The 13,392-nt window shown below is 55.1% G+C and overlaps 1 protein-coding gene across 3 annotated transcripts in view; it reads right to left on the bottom strand.

Annotated features, from left to right (window-relative positions):
• ENG (endoglin) overlaps positions 1 to 13,392 on the bottom strand; it is a 34,770-nt gene that overhangs the window by 8,069 nt on the left and 13,309 nt on the right. For all 3 annotated transcript variants that reach the window (XM_070518703.1, XM_070518704.1, XM_044778703.2), the window contains 5 exons: positions 12,898 to 13,040; positions 4,198 to 4,338; positions 1,435 to 1,600; positions 601 to 766; positions 186 to 312 (listed from right to left, as the gene is read on the bottom strand). In XM_070518703.1, the coding sequence (XP_070374804.1) occupies positions 186 to 312; positions 601 to 766; positions 1,435 to 1,600; positions 4,198 to 4,338; positions 12,898 to 13,040 (743 nt within the window). The remainder of the gene's footprint in view (positions 1 to 185; positions 313 to 600; positions 767 to 1,434; positions 1,601 to 4,197; positions 4,339 to 12,897; positions 13,041 to 13,392) is intronic.

Genomic DNA, 13,392 nt, shown 5'->3' with positions numbered 1-13,392 from the left:
GTGCCATCTACGTGCAAGGTCTAAAGGAAGAAAAGGTTGGGCACAGAGGAAGAGGGTGGGGGCAGAGGGATCACGGTCTGTAAAGGCTCAGGGCTGCGGTGCTGGGGCTGGGAGTTCGGGCTGTCTCTTTGGGGAGCCTTGGCGAGGCCTGCGCGGGGCTGTCTGGGTCACAAAGCAAGACTCACCCAGAACTGTATGTTGTGATTGGCGTCGATGAGCCAGGACACGTAGGGTGGACCCTGCAGGATGAGCACGGCGTCGGGATCCCCCGAAGCGCAGCTCAGCTCCACCTTCACGGTCACTGTACGGCGCCTGCGGGGAGACAGACCCCCCAAGTCAGCGCAGGCGGGAACGCGGGCTTGGGCGGGGTCTGACTGGGGCTGGCCGGGTGAGGACAAGGCCTGGAGTCTGGCGGGCAGCGGCTGCGCTGTTACCGGGTCCGATGCAGGTCTGCGGGATGAGCGTGGGAATGGGTGGGGCTTGGGCCCATGCTGGGGGGCGCCCAGAGACAGGCGGGGGTGACTAGACTCTACCTGGCCAGAGGCGGGACGGGGCGGGCCTTAAAAGGGGCGGGACCCGGGCGGGGGCAGGCTCCCCTACCCGGTATCGCGGCCCGGTAGGACCCTTAGGATGTGAGCCTCCTTGTGGCCAGCCACACCTTCCAAGCGGCAGCCCCGGACCGAGGCCCCGGCGCGCGGCTGCCATTCGAGCGTGTGGCCCATGTCCACGTGGGGTTCGAGACTGCAGGAGGACGGTGCCGTCTGGGCTGTGGAGACAAGCACACCTCAGTCCCCTCCCAGAACAGCCTGACACCTAACACAGAGGCCCATCCTCACCCACAGTATAGGTGGGCGGGCAGGGTGGAGCAGCAAAGTGGAGGCATCAGAAGACCCGGGTTCAAATCTCCCCTCCACCACTTACTGCCGAGCGACCCAGGGCAAATCCCCTGGCCTCTGTTTCCTCATCTGTCCACACGGGGTTAAGAGAAGGGATGAACCCCCTGCACGTGTCAGGGTGCAGCTGGTTGCAGCAGCACACCACCCCATTTTTATAGCATGCACCACGACCTGAAGTTATGGAATCTACTTATCTGTCACCTCCCCACCACAGGGTCTGCTCTGGGAGGGCAGGGCCTGAGTCTGTCCCCACTGAGTCCCTAAATGCCTGGCATAGTAGATGCACAATAAGTGATAGCAAAGCGCGGTTTTTGTAGGTCAAAAGCCAGACAAACAGCAGCAGTTTCACACGGTTCAATCTAACATCTGGTGCAGGAGTGGGTACTGTCCCAATAGAGCACTGACTTGCTATGTGTGACCTGGGGCATGTCACGTCCCCTCTTGGAGCCTTAGTGTCCACATCTGAGGAATGGGCCAGAGGAATTCAGATTCCCCCAGAGCTGAGTCCTGAGCCCAGAGAGGCTGCCGGGAAGCTGACCTTGGTCCAGACGGAGGAGGACGCTTTCGGGGTCCTCCAGCTCGGCAGCAGAGGCAATGGGGCCCTTTTTACTTGCCCAGTTGAAGAGCTGCCTCTTGCTGGTGAAAGGCGGCAGCCCAGTGGTGTTGACTCTTGGGGTCTCTTGGAAGATGATCAGTTGGGGGTCCTGGGGAGACAAGTGGAGGCTCAGGGTGCTATTCTGGGGCCTGAATCCCCTCTGCACCACGCAGGAGGTCAGGGGGTAATTTGGGGAGGCAGCCAGTTGGCTGAGCAGAGAAGGCCAGGGCTGAGAAGGCTGAGGCTGGTGGATCTGAAGTCAGCCCAGAGCCCCCTAACTAGGGCCCCCCCAGAGCCAGATCTGCCACACTTCCTTTCCATACCTGGGGGGCCGAATGGACGCACACCCATGTTCATCCACCTGTCCAAACATCACCCCCACCCCTCCAAAGTCATCCTCATCCAACCCACACTTATGACGTCATGTGGCTACTGTCTGCTCCCCCCACACTCTAAGGGTCTGTGAGGAACAACGTCGCCTTGCCCATCCCTGCATAGCAGGCAGTGAGAAATATTTGTCTGACTTTGTGGCGGGCCCAGTACTAGGGATCCTGGCATGTCAGCTTCACCATGACACCTGGCACACGGCAGGTGCGTCCTGCACCTGGGAAGGGAGGAAGGGAGGAAAGAAGAAATGGATGAATAAAAGAATGAATGAAAGATGAACAAGGATGGTCCCCGCCCTGGGGGACCTCACCATCCAGAAACTAACCATGCATCGAGTCTGAAACAACAGAAGACAGAGGTTAGTATTTAATAAGAAACAAAGGAGCGAGACAGGTCCCCTGGATGGACAGGGACAGGAATCTTGGTGGCCCCAGCACCTCGCTGCCTACACTGCCCATGCCTCAGGAGAGACCCTGGTGGGCTGGGGGAAGGAAACAGGGAAGACTTCCTGGTGGAGGTGCTCTGTTGAAGCCAAAGGATTCAGAGGAAGCTGTTGGGGCCACAGACTCAGTTTGTGTCTCCAAAGCCAGGGGCACTGCGCTGAAGCAGTAGCAGCATAAGGGCTTCAGGCTAGACACTAAAGGGGACTGCCTGAGAGTGGCAGTAGGCAAGATACCATAGAATGATCCACCTAGAATGGAGCAGGGCTTTAACAAGGGGGCAAAGTGATGAGTGCCTGGGTGAGGAACCCAGCCCTGTGATGGAAGGGCTGGGGCAGCGGTTTAGAGCTAGAGAGGTAGAGGGTAGGCTTTACCCAGTCTGACCCTCAGGGTCATGGTCTGTAAAACGTGGATGTCACAGGGATAGAAGGGCAAGGAGTTTGTCAATGGATCGCCTGGCACTTCGCTGGGTCCGGCACAGAGGCCCGCGCCCCCAGCCGGGCTGTGGCCCCTCCGGTGGCAGTCACATTCCCGCTCCAGAAGCTGCAAGGGTATTCTCAGTCCCGGGAGGAAGGCGAGGCTGCTGCCAGAGCCCCTGGCTGCTGCGACCTTCCCGCTGGCCCCAGTGTTTCATCTTCCCTGCGTCACCCAGGGCCTGAACCGCCGGAGGTCCAGGAACGGGAAGCGGGAGGTGGGGAAGAGTCGAGGGGCAGGAGGAGCCCTGGCAAGGCCTGACCCTCCACGGGGCCTCCATTTCCCCCATGGGAGCAGAGGGATGTACCGCATGGGGTCAGCCCAGCTCGGCCCTCCAGATTGGCTGGCTTTTCTCGCTCGCCACCTTCTTCCTGGGGGCTTTCAAGCTGGCCATCCCCCGTCTGTCTCTGTGCTGGCCCTGCTGCCGCTCTGGATTCTTCATCGCCCACCCCCACCCCCAATATCTCTCTGTCCCTGGGCCTGTCTCCCCGGCAGCCCTGGCCTGCGGTCTGTCTTCGGGTCCCCAGCTCTTCTGCCTCTCCTCTGTCCCTGTGTTTCTCTGAGTGTCTGTCTGTCCTTCCCAGAACAACACGCCTCTTTCTATTTCCATTTTTCTTTCTGTGTCTTTCTCCCCCGTGTTATCTTTGCTCTCCCCCACAGGCTCTAACTCTCTCCCCTCTTCCAGCTGCTTTCTCTGGCTGTAAACAACAGCGGCTCACATCTGGGGGCACCTCCCAGGGCCTTCCCTGTGGAGGAGGCCATGCGGACAGTCCATCCCACCTCCTCCAGCCCTGAGCACCCTCCCTGTGGGTCCCAGCCAGCTGACCTCCTCTCTCTGGTGGATGTTCTGACACTTAAAACTTCAGTTTTTAAAAAATTATTTTTCTCCAATGCAGGCTGTGTTAATTAGAGCAAATCTTGCAAATTCAGCAAAGTATAAAGAACAAAATAAATGTCTCTCCTAATCCCACTTCCCAGCCATAACTACTCTTAGCGCGTTATCAGGTTCCCTCCTGACTCTTTTCCTCTATACTTCAATATTTTCAAATATGTGTCTTATAACTTTTTCAAAGATGGTGACAAGGTTTTTTATGGGATGTCATCGAATCCAATTCTCCCACTGGATAGATGGGAAAACTGAGGCTGGTGAGAGGATTGGAGTTGGCCGGGGCTGCCCATCAACCTGACTCCCACCTCTGGATTTGGACTTTTTACCCCAGACCCTGCTGTCCTTTGGGTTCTCTCTGTCAGGGCCCCATGGGATTCACCAGTCAGGGCCCTGGGAAATAATGTCAGAATGAAAAAGGGAAGCAGGGCTGCTAGGGCGGGAGACCCTGGCCCACAGAGATGGAGAGCAGGTGCACGGCCAGTGCCTCAAGCTTGGGGTTGGAGGTAACACACTCACGTAAGCCAGGTGGAGTGGGATTCCTGGGGCCTCCAACCGCACAAAGGCAGTCTTGTTCGTGCTGAGGACCAGGAGTGCCTCTAGGGGCCCGGTGCCATTTTGCTTGGACCTTTGGATAGTCAGCGTCAGCTCTGACACATCCTGGGGTCGGGGCAGGAGAGAGAGACACACACACACCAGTCAGATTTGCATAGGCTGTGCCACCCAGACCCGTAGTGACGACTCATTTACCATCAGCTCCCACTCCACTCTCCCTGCTCGGCTTGTCTGCCCCTGCCTGCCAGCACCCAGCACAGTGCCTGGCCCTTAGGAGGTGCTCAGAAAATATTTGCTGAATGAATGAAGATTATTCCCAGCAAATCGAAAGAGATTTCTTTTTTAAATGTGAGGAGCCTGAACTTCATCCTGTAGTTGATCAAGGTTTGTTATTTCTGTTGTGCACCTGCTCTGTGCAGAGTCTGCGAGCATCTGTGACTTAGAGAGCAGCTTGTGCCCTTTCTCTGTCCCTACGCAGCAGCATCAAGGCATCAACCCCTCCCCAGTTTGCAGTATTCCTGTTTACCTTACTATTTTAAACTACTAAAATACCCATATTTTTGTTAATACCACTATTTTGATATTTTGTAAGAATGTGAAGTTGAAATCATTTATGCCTTGAAAGGTACCTACTGCTTTAAAAATTTTAATTGATCATGGTGTACGCATTTAAAGTGCTTTCATAACAACAACAATAATAAGACCCAACACCTATATAGTGCTTACTACGTGCCGGGACTGTCCTAAATGCTTTACATATTGATTCATTTAATCCTCACAACAACAACCCTGAGAGGTAGGCACTGTTATTACTCTCACTTACAGATGAGGAAACAAGGCACAGAGAGGTGAAGTCATTTGCCCAAGATCATACAGCAAGTAAGTACGGAGCTGGGATGTGGACCTCTTCCTCTCCTTATTCCCGAAAAGAAAAAGAACACAGCGATCCACAAAACAAAGCTTGTGTTGAAAGAACAACCTCTACTCTCCTCAAAGATTTTCTGAGCCAGTGGAGTGGGAATAGGTGACTTCTGAAACTGACACAGGTACATGCGTCAGAAGCCTGGCCACGGACTCACGGGGACAAGGAAGAAGAGAAACACATTCCTGGAACACAAATTCCAGCTGCTCTCAAAAGCTGGCAGTCTCCACAAAGAGACAAAAAGCCAACCCCCGAAATCTCCTCAAACTTATCAAGAAGGAGAGAGCCGTTTCAAGATGAAGACATAAGTGGAAAGTTTTCAGATTCCACTTCTAATTATCTTCTGGCCATTTCCCTAAGTGATGTCAAAGAGTCAGAGAGTTTCAGCTACTGGAAAAATCTGCTCAGAAATATTTCCGTTACTCAGTAATGACACCATAATCACTCCTTGTTTGTAAGTTTGCTCTTTAAAACAAAAAAGAACAAATAATATTATTGTTTTCCATGTTTCCCAAATAACTTTTTTCATTTTATTTATTTATTTTTTTTGAGAAATATTAGCCCTGAGCCAACATCTGCCTCCAATACTCCTCTTTTTTTGCTGAGAAAGATTGGCACTGAGCTAATGTCTGTGCCCATCTTCCTCTATTTTATATGTGGGTCGCCTGCCACAGCATGGCTTGATAAGCAGTGCTAGGTCTGTGCCAGGCATCCAAACTGGTAAACCCTGGGCTGCTGAGGCAGAGCACGTGAACTTAACCACTACGCCACTGGACCTGCCTCACTTTTTTCCATTTTAGTGAGCTGTCTAGGTTGCTTATTTTTGAATAATTCTTTTTATGCTAATTTATAGTAGAATGATAAGATATGTTTCAAATTTATGTTTGCGTAAATTCACATTTTTGATTAATTAATGTTTTCTAACGGGTTTATAGCTTTCGGTTTTTGAAATATCTTGTTTCACCGATTTTTAAAAAGATTACGTGTTCTAAACACTTTAAGAATTAAATGCTGCGTTTAATATCCTATTTTGGTAAAACATGAAATACAAATCAAAATGTCAGAACTGACATTTTGTTCCAGGATTGTGATCACTGCTTGAAATCAGCCAAAGCGAAGGGAGACCCCCCTCCGTGGTGTCAGGAAAGGCCCGGGCAGAGCCGAGCTGCCAGAATCTTGGAGAATGGACCCACCCAGCCTCCTTAGCTGAACAATTGAATATGATTGCACAACTCCGCGTATTTACTAAAAATCACTCAATTGTACACTTTAAATGGGCAAATTTTATCTCCATAAAGCTGTTGAAAAACAAGAGTTGAATATCAGTCATTTCACATGGGTCCACCCGACCCGTGGCTGGCCCTGTGCTGAGCACGGTGCAGGCATTCTCACTGAAGCAGGGTCAAGTGTTCTCCCATCTTACAGATGTGGCAACTGAGGCTCCGGGAGGGAACTGCTGAGGAGTGGCAAAGCCAGGTACCCGGTACTCAGGACCCTGGTGCCAGAGTGGGGCCCACAGCCTCTCGACCTGTGGCCAGCTCACCTAGGCTGTGTCCTCCCTCTCAACCCCGCTGCTCGTCCAGATAGTCCCACAGTGCATCAATGTCCAGCCCCATCTGTCTGTCCTCACCTAGAGGAGTGAACTTTGGGGCCTTGTACACGGCGAGTAGATGGGCCCCATGGTTTGGAGATGCCACAGGCTGCAGTAGGCAAGGTGGCAGGTCCCCTGCCCCTTGGACACCCACAGGCCGAGAGTGCTGCGGGTGACAGAAGCAGCAGCTGGGAGCGCAGCCCCTGAGCTGGGAGGAAAGAGCCCTGTGAACATCCATTTCTGCTGCCTGCAACTGTTCCTGTTCCTCTGTGCCTCAGTTTCCCCATCTGTGAAACGGGGGTAGGACAGGGTTGGGAACTAATACCAGATGGGGCTCTGGATAAAGGAAGTTAAAAAAGAGAAGTAAAGGTCAGAGCTGGGTCATGCCTAGGGGGAGGGCATTAGGAGACTGGAACTTTGTGACGTTTGTCATGACACTCAGCTCTTCTGCCAGAGCTCTCACATCAAACCCACCACTCAGTTGTCACCACGTCCATCCCTGTAGAGTTGGGGGCTTGGAGGGGGGTGGAGGCTGACGCCCAAAGATGGGCAGTCAGGGGCCAGGGCCACACAGCAAGAGAGCAGTGTGGAAACTCAGGGAGGCTGAGGGCTGGCCTCTCTGGGGTCTCTGGGCTCCCGGGCCGAGCTGAAGGCCAGCTGGTTACCAGAAAAAGCCAGTCAGGGTTTCCACAGCAAACATTTCCATCCCGTGGCCCTGACTCATCGACGCGGTCACTCACACACACACTGACTTCTCTCTTCCCTCCCATCCCGGAGCCCAGAGGCAGAGAGAGGGGCCTGCCTCCCCTCCCACCTCCAAGCTCCCACTCTTCCGAATGGCATCCTGGGAATTCCGGGAGCCTAGCCGAGGAGGGCAGGCCGGCCCCACTCTGCAACCTGGGCCAGCGTGGGCCTGCCCCGGCCCCCTCCCTGAGCGGGTAGGCGGGAGACCGTGTTTCTATTTTTGTGCCAGTGTCCCACAGATGCCATTGTTGGCCCAGCAGTCGATGGCGGGAAGGGGGAATTTCAGTGAGGAGGGCCTGAGCACTAGTAGCCACTTATAGAAAGTCGCTTCCAGCAATTCTTCTGAGTGGAGCCTTGGGGCTGCCTGCAGCCCCCACCCTCCTAGGGCTAGACTGGAGCCGGCCAGATTGGAGCCAGCCGGCCCTCTGTCCACCTCAACAGACTCAGATGGTACACACAGGCAGGGTGGCAGGGGAAGGGGTCAAAGCTGGACTGGCCCGAATTCAAATGCAGGCTCAGTCATCAGCCTGTGACCCTGGCCAGTTACTTCCCCTCTGGAGCCTCAGTTTCCTGATCTGAAAAATGGACTGAACAATTGCCCACTTCATAGGCTTGTGAAGATTTGGTGAGATTCTACCTGCAAAGTGCCCAGCCAAATACATAGTAGATCGGCCTTCACGACCTCCACTTCCCTCCTTGCCCCCTCAGCCAGAGGAGTGCCGCGGTTTGGGGGCTGGGGAGGTTAGCATTAGAGCTGGGCAGCAGTTAGCTGGAACTGGGACCCGCCTCAGCCGCACCTCATGGTGGCAACCCCTCTCTGGGCCTCAGTCCCTCCATCCGTGCAGGGAGGAGTGGAGCTCAATGATGTTCTAGTATCGTGCGGCCCTGGACTCCATCCTGCCTCCTGTGGGTCCCAGTGTTTGGCATCTAGGAGTCGTGGTCTCTAGCCAGGTGGCCACAGGCTCCCAGAAGCCCTTGGAGAGACACGCTACTTTCCCCAGCTGAGGACCCCCGGTCAGTCGTGTCCTCCCCACCTCCCCAGTTCATTTGCCTGTCTGAGAGGCCAGCACTGGGCCCAGCCTGGGGCTTCTGAGCTGTCAAAGGTGGACAGGAAGAAGGCACAGCTCTGTCCTCCAGGAGTTTGGTAGAGAACAAGACAACCAGCAATGAACAGCAAGGGACACCACTAACCCCTTGGGGATGGCCGATCAGCAAATGCTTATATGCATGTATATTTCCCCTTCCTTCCATTATCCATCCACTCATCCACCCAACCCCCCATCCATCCATTCATCCATCCATCTGATTTTTATTCCCAGACTGACCCTGAGCTAGACAATAGGCATACAGCATTAAGAGAGCAGATGCAATCCTGCCCAGCCTGTCTGACCCCCAGTTCATGCCCCTCCACCAAGCCTGCCCCCAAGATCTACAAAGCTTGGGTCAAGAATACAAACGGCAGCCCCTGCCCGCCGGCTCACCTCCCGCATCTTCACACGTACATGTGTGGACAACCCAGCCTGGATGCCCAAGTGCTGCTGTGCCCACCCCCCACCGATAGTCACCTCGCACACCCTTCAGGTCTAGGGGAGCCTATGGCAGCCATGCAGTGCCCCCTCTAGAGGACGGACAAGAAAGAGCCCCGGGCAGCAATGGGAGGGGGCTCAACACATTCTGGCAGAGAAGCCTGGAGTAGGGTACCCTGGGGGAGGCACGCAGGTTCCAGGTGGCCATGTCGCTTTAGCCCTGCAGATTCCCCACCCCAGGGGGAGGGGTGTAACTGGAACTGGACCAGAGAGGGGCCGCTAAATGTGGGGCCCCACTTGCCCACGTCTGAGGACGGCACTGCTTTCCACAGGCCTTCACAGGCTCCCAGGATGGTCTGGGGAAGCCCAGGGCCCCTCCTGCTCTCCCTCTGCCTGAGCAGCCTTGCCTGCCCCTCTGGCCAGGAGTGAGTCAGGGCTAGAGGCCGGTGGGTTTGTCTGCTTGGGGGTGGGTGGGGCATCGTCAGCTCCTTGAGTTTGCCCAGAAGTGGGGTGAATCAGCGGCTGCCCCAGCTCTGGCCTGGCTGCCTGGGGTTTGTTAGGAGGACAGCAGATCAGTGCAGGCGGCCTGACGGGAATCGCTGAGACACCAGGCCGGTTTCCTGTCTCCGCGGGTCAGGATGTAACCCTGGGCCCCCTCCCGGAATCCAGGCTCCGGCCTGCCCTTTGGGGACCCGGCGAGAAAGAGCCCCTGCCCAGTGGCCCCCTCGTCTGTCTGCAAACCTCCCGAACACACACACACACACACACACACCCCCGAACCTCTCTTCCCCGAGGCTCTTGGCTGCCACAGCTCATCTGCCGCCCACCCACAGGAAATCTGAGGAATCAGAGGCTGTGCAGGGGTGGACGGGAAAGCCGTTTCTTTGTGCCAGGGTTTGAAGAAGGCGGCCACAAGTCGGGAGGGGTTGGGCTGGTTGCCGAGACAGCTGCCATCCACGCTAACACTGCCAGCTCATGGTTTTTGCTTCGAGGTCTGTGCTCAAGCAGTGCCCTCTGCCAGGAATGCCCTTGGCCCCCTCTCTGTATGGCTAGACACTGGGAGCCATTTCCCTAATGCCCTCCTCCCTCCACAGTCAGTGCTCATCTTCTTGGGACCCACAGTCCCCTGTACCCACTGCCCCACATTGTCAATTCCGTCACTCAATACCAGGGCTGCTGACGCCCACCTCTGCCTCCCCTGGTCTAGGGGTGGCTCAAGGGCAGGAGTGGGCTGCTTTCTCTCTGCACCATCCATGTCCATCACAGGCCGGGCACAGGGCAGGCATCTGGCGAGGACCGCTTAAGGGGACTGTCAGGCATGGACCCCATTCTTGGGGGCTGCCCGGAGAGGAAGGTGCCTCCCAGAGAAACCACAGGTCCTTCAGTGTCACAGCAGTAGGGCCTGGGGGGACCACAGACTCCACCCTCAGGGCAGGGAGGCCAGGAGCATCCAGGAGGAGGCCCAGCAATGTCAGGCTGGACCTCGGCTGCCTCCTCTGGAAATGGGGTCACAGTCCCTGCCTCAGCGACCTGGGAGCAATAACCTTTGGGGACCAAATCAGTTGACCTATGTGAAGATGTTCTGTAAACTACAGCAAGCCGGGCAAAATGAGTGTATTTACAGGTGGGACACAGAGCTCACAGAGGAGACATGACAATAACAACAGCATAGCTACTGTGTATCAAGCAGTCACTCTGGGCAGGCCTGCGCTCCACACTTTACCGGCACTACCCTACTCGATTCTCACAGCCCCCCGCAAGGTGGGGACCATTCTCATCTCCATGTTTCCCATGGGAAAACCAAGGTGGTGCTGCCGGTGGGGGAGCCAAAGTTCAAATGGAAGACTGTCTGGCTCCGGAGGCCATGTTCTTAACCTTTGCATCAAAGTCATATAGCAGTGCATTCATTCATTCATTCATACATTCAACAGTTGTTTGTAACATGTCAGGTCCTGGGCCAGATTCTCATACCCTGTGACTCTTCGGTGAGTCCCTGAGCCCAGAAAATGGGTGTCTGTTGGAGAGTGGGGAGACGGAGCTCCGTCTGCACACCTGGCACTAAATGAAGTGCCAGCCAGTGACAGATCCAGGACTGGCGCCCCGGTCTCCCGAACCTGAGCTCTCTCTCCACCACCTCCTCAAACAAACACGCCTGGCAGTCCTGGAGCTTGCAGCCTGGCTCCTTGAACTAAAAGGCACATGCTCCATGCACAGAATTCTCTAGAAGAGGCAGGGGGTGACAGGGAGATTCTGTTGTCATGAGCTCTAGGATGACATGCGTTACAATGGCTCTCTGCCATCCCCCTAAAAATCCTCCAATGACTGTCACTGCCAACAGGACAAAAACCAAACTCCTTAGCATGGCGATGAGGCCTTTTCCGTCTCCCTAGCCCTGCCCCAAGGTGAACTGTAAGCTCCTGCCGCAGCAACCACACGCGACCCCAACCGCGGCCCACTTCCCTGCCTTGTGCTCCCTCCATCCTTTCCATCCTCTGCCTCCCCACCCCCGACCTCCTTCACTTGGTGAGCTCCCGGTCATCCTTAGTGTTGTCATTTCCTCCGGGAAGCCCTGCCTCATCTCACAGCAGCTGGGGTACCCCTGCCCTGTGCTCCCCGAGAAAGTGCCAATCACCTGGACCCTGGCTGTCTGTCTACACGTGTGTCTCCCATAGCCCTGGGCACGTGGCGGGGGGCCTTCCTCTGACTGGCCTGCTGTTGAGTGATTAGGCTAGGGGGATCCCAGTCACCCGGAGGGGGCACAGAGACCTGAACATCTGGACGAACAAAATGGACTTACAGAGGGCAATCTAATTTTCCACATCATTACCAAACTTGAAAAAAATTACAATGGCTCCAAAAAGCACATAACGTTTGTGTGGCACTATCTGTGGTTTTGGGGATTATCGAAGCCCACAGTCCTCGCGGCAGGCGGGGCGGTGGGGAGCAGGCCCCCCGCGATATTGGTGGTCTGGGCGCCGTCTTATCACTGCACAAACGCCGGGCAACCCAACAGTCCCCGAGGCAGTTTGTCCCTAAGTTTACTCTGAGCTGACGCCACTGAATTGCTGTCAGGACCCAAGGCCACATCAGCCAGGTGTGGCCTCCAGCCCAGACATGGCCTGAACACTGAGACCCACCAGGAAGCCAGGGAACAGCCCAGTGGAGTCTCGGGGGAGCTGGTGTCAGCTCTCGCCCTGAGCATGTGACCTCACCTCTCTAGGCCTCCGTTTCCTCCTCTGAAAAGTACGGGTCCTAACAGAGCCTGACAGATGGGTCCTTGAGAGGCTCAATATGTGTACGATGTTTATCAGTTCCCGGCACTTAGTAGGCCTAGCACACAGTAAGCACTCAATCAATGTGTTATTATTATTGAGGGACCTTAGACAAACTGATGGTGGACGTCAGGAGTGTTCTTGTGGGGAGAAGAGTCCCCAAGGTGGCATCACTCTGTGGGGCTGCCTGGCCAGCTCACAGATGTCCAATGGGGGACATTTCAGGGCAGGAGATTTGGGATCCGCTGAGGGAAGCACTTGCTCAAAGTCAGAGCTGCCTAGAGCACAGCTGTGTCCACTGAGAAGCAGTGACGGCCCACCACGGAGGGGCGTGAGCCACAGCTGACTGGTCCACTGCTCCACTGGGTCGTGGCCAAACCCAGTCCTCCCCACCTGGGTCTTGTGGTCGTATCCAGAAGATTGCCCTGATCCTGCCCCAGAAATAGCACCTCTCATAGGCCCTGTGAGATGCCCATGTCACCCTCCTGGCAAGGGCCGTGGTGAGGCCTAAGCCCATCACTCCAGGGACAGCCACAGGAAGGCTCCCCTCATCCCATCGCCCCGGGCCTTCCTCGGGGTCCCCACCCAACCGTGCCATCGGTCACTCACCCTTGGGAACTCCAGGAAGAGGATGTGGACTTCAAGGTTAGTGTTGGGCACCTGAGCCACACAGCCCTCAGAAACCTGGCTAGTGGCATATGTCACCTTGGGGTCCGCCGGCTGTAGGTCACAACGGATGGTTTCTGCAAGACCTGTCGAGAAAGCACAGCCGGAGAGATCAGGTAAGAATAGGTTGGTGACAATTACTCCCACTTTCTGAATGTCTCCCAGGTGCTTGGCACTGACTTAGGGATTTGCTGCATCTTCACAGTTACCCTACCAAGTGGATATCATTACATCCTTTCCACAGATGAAGAAACTGAGGATCAGAAAGGAAAAATCTCTTGCCTGAGATCATAGTGCTACTAGGTGTAGGGCTGACATATAAAATGCAGGACACCCAGTTAACTTTGAATAAATAAAAAATGAATAGTTTTTTAAAGGATAAGTATATCCCAAATATTGCACGGGATATACTTATACTAAGTTTTTCTCCATTGTTTA

This window comes from Equus asinus, chromosome 10, assembly GCF_041296235.1.
Source record: "Equus asinus isolate D_3611 breed Donkey chromosome 10, EquAss-T2T_v2, whole genome shotgun sequence".
Classification (NCBI taxonomy): Eukaryota; Metazoa; Chordata; class Mammalia; order Perissodactyla; family Equidae; genus Equus; species Equus asinus.
This window is presented reverse-complemented; position numbering and strand designations above follow the sequence as displayed.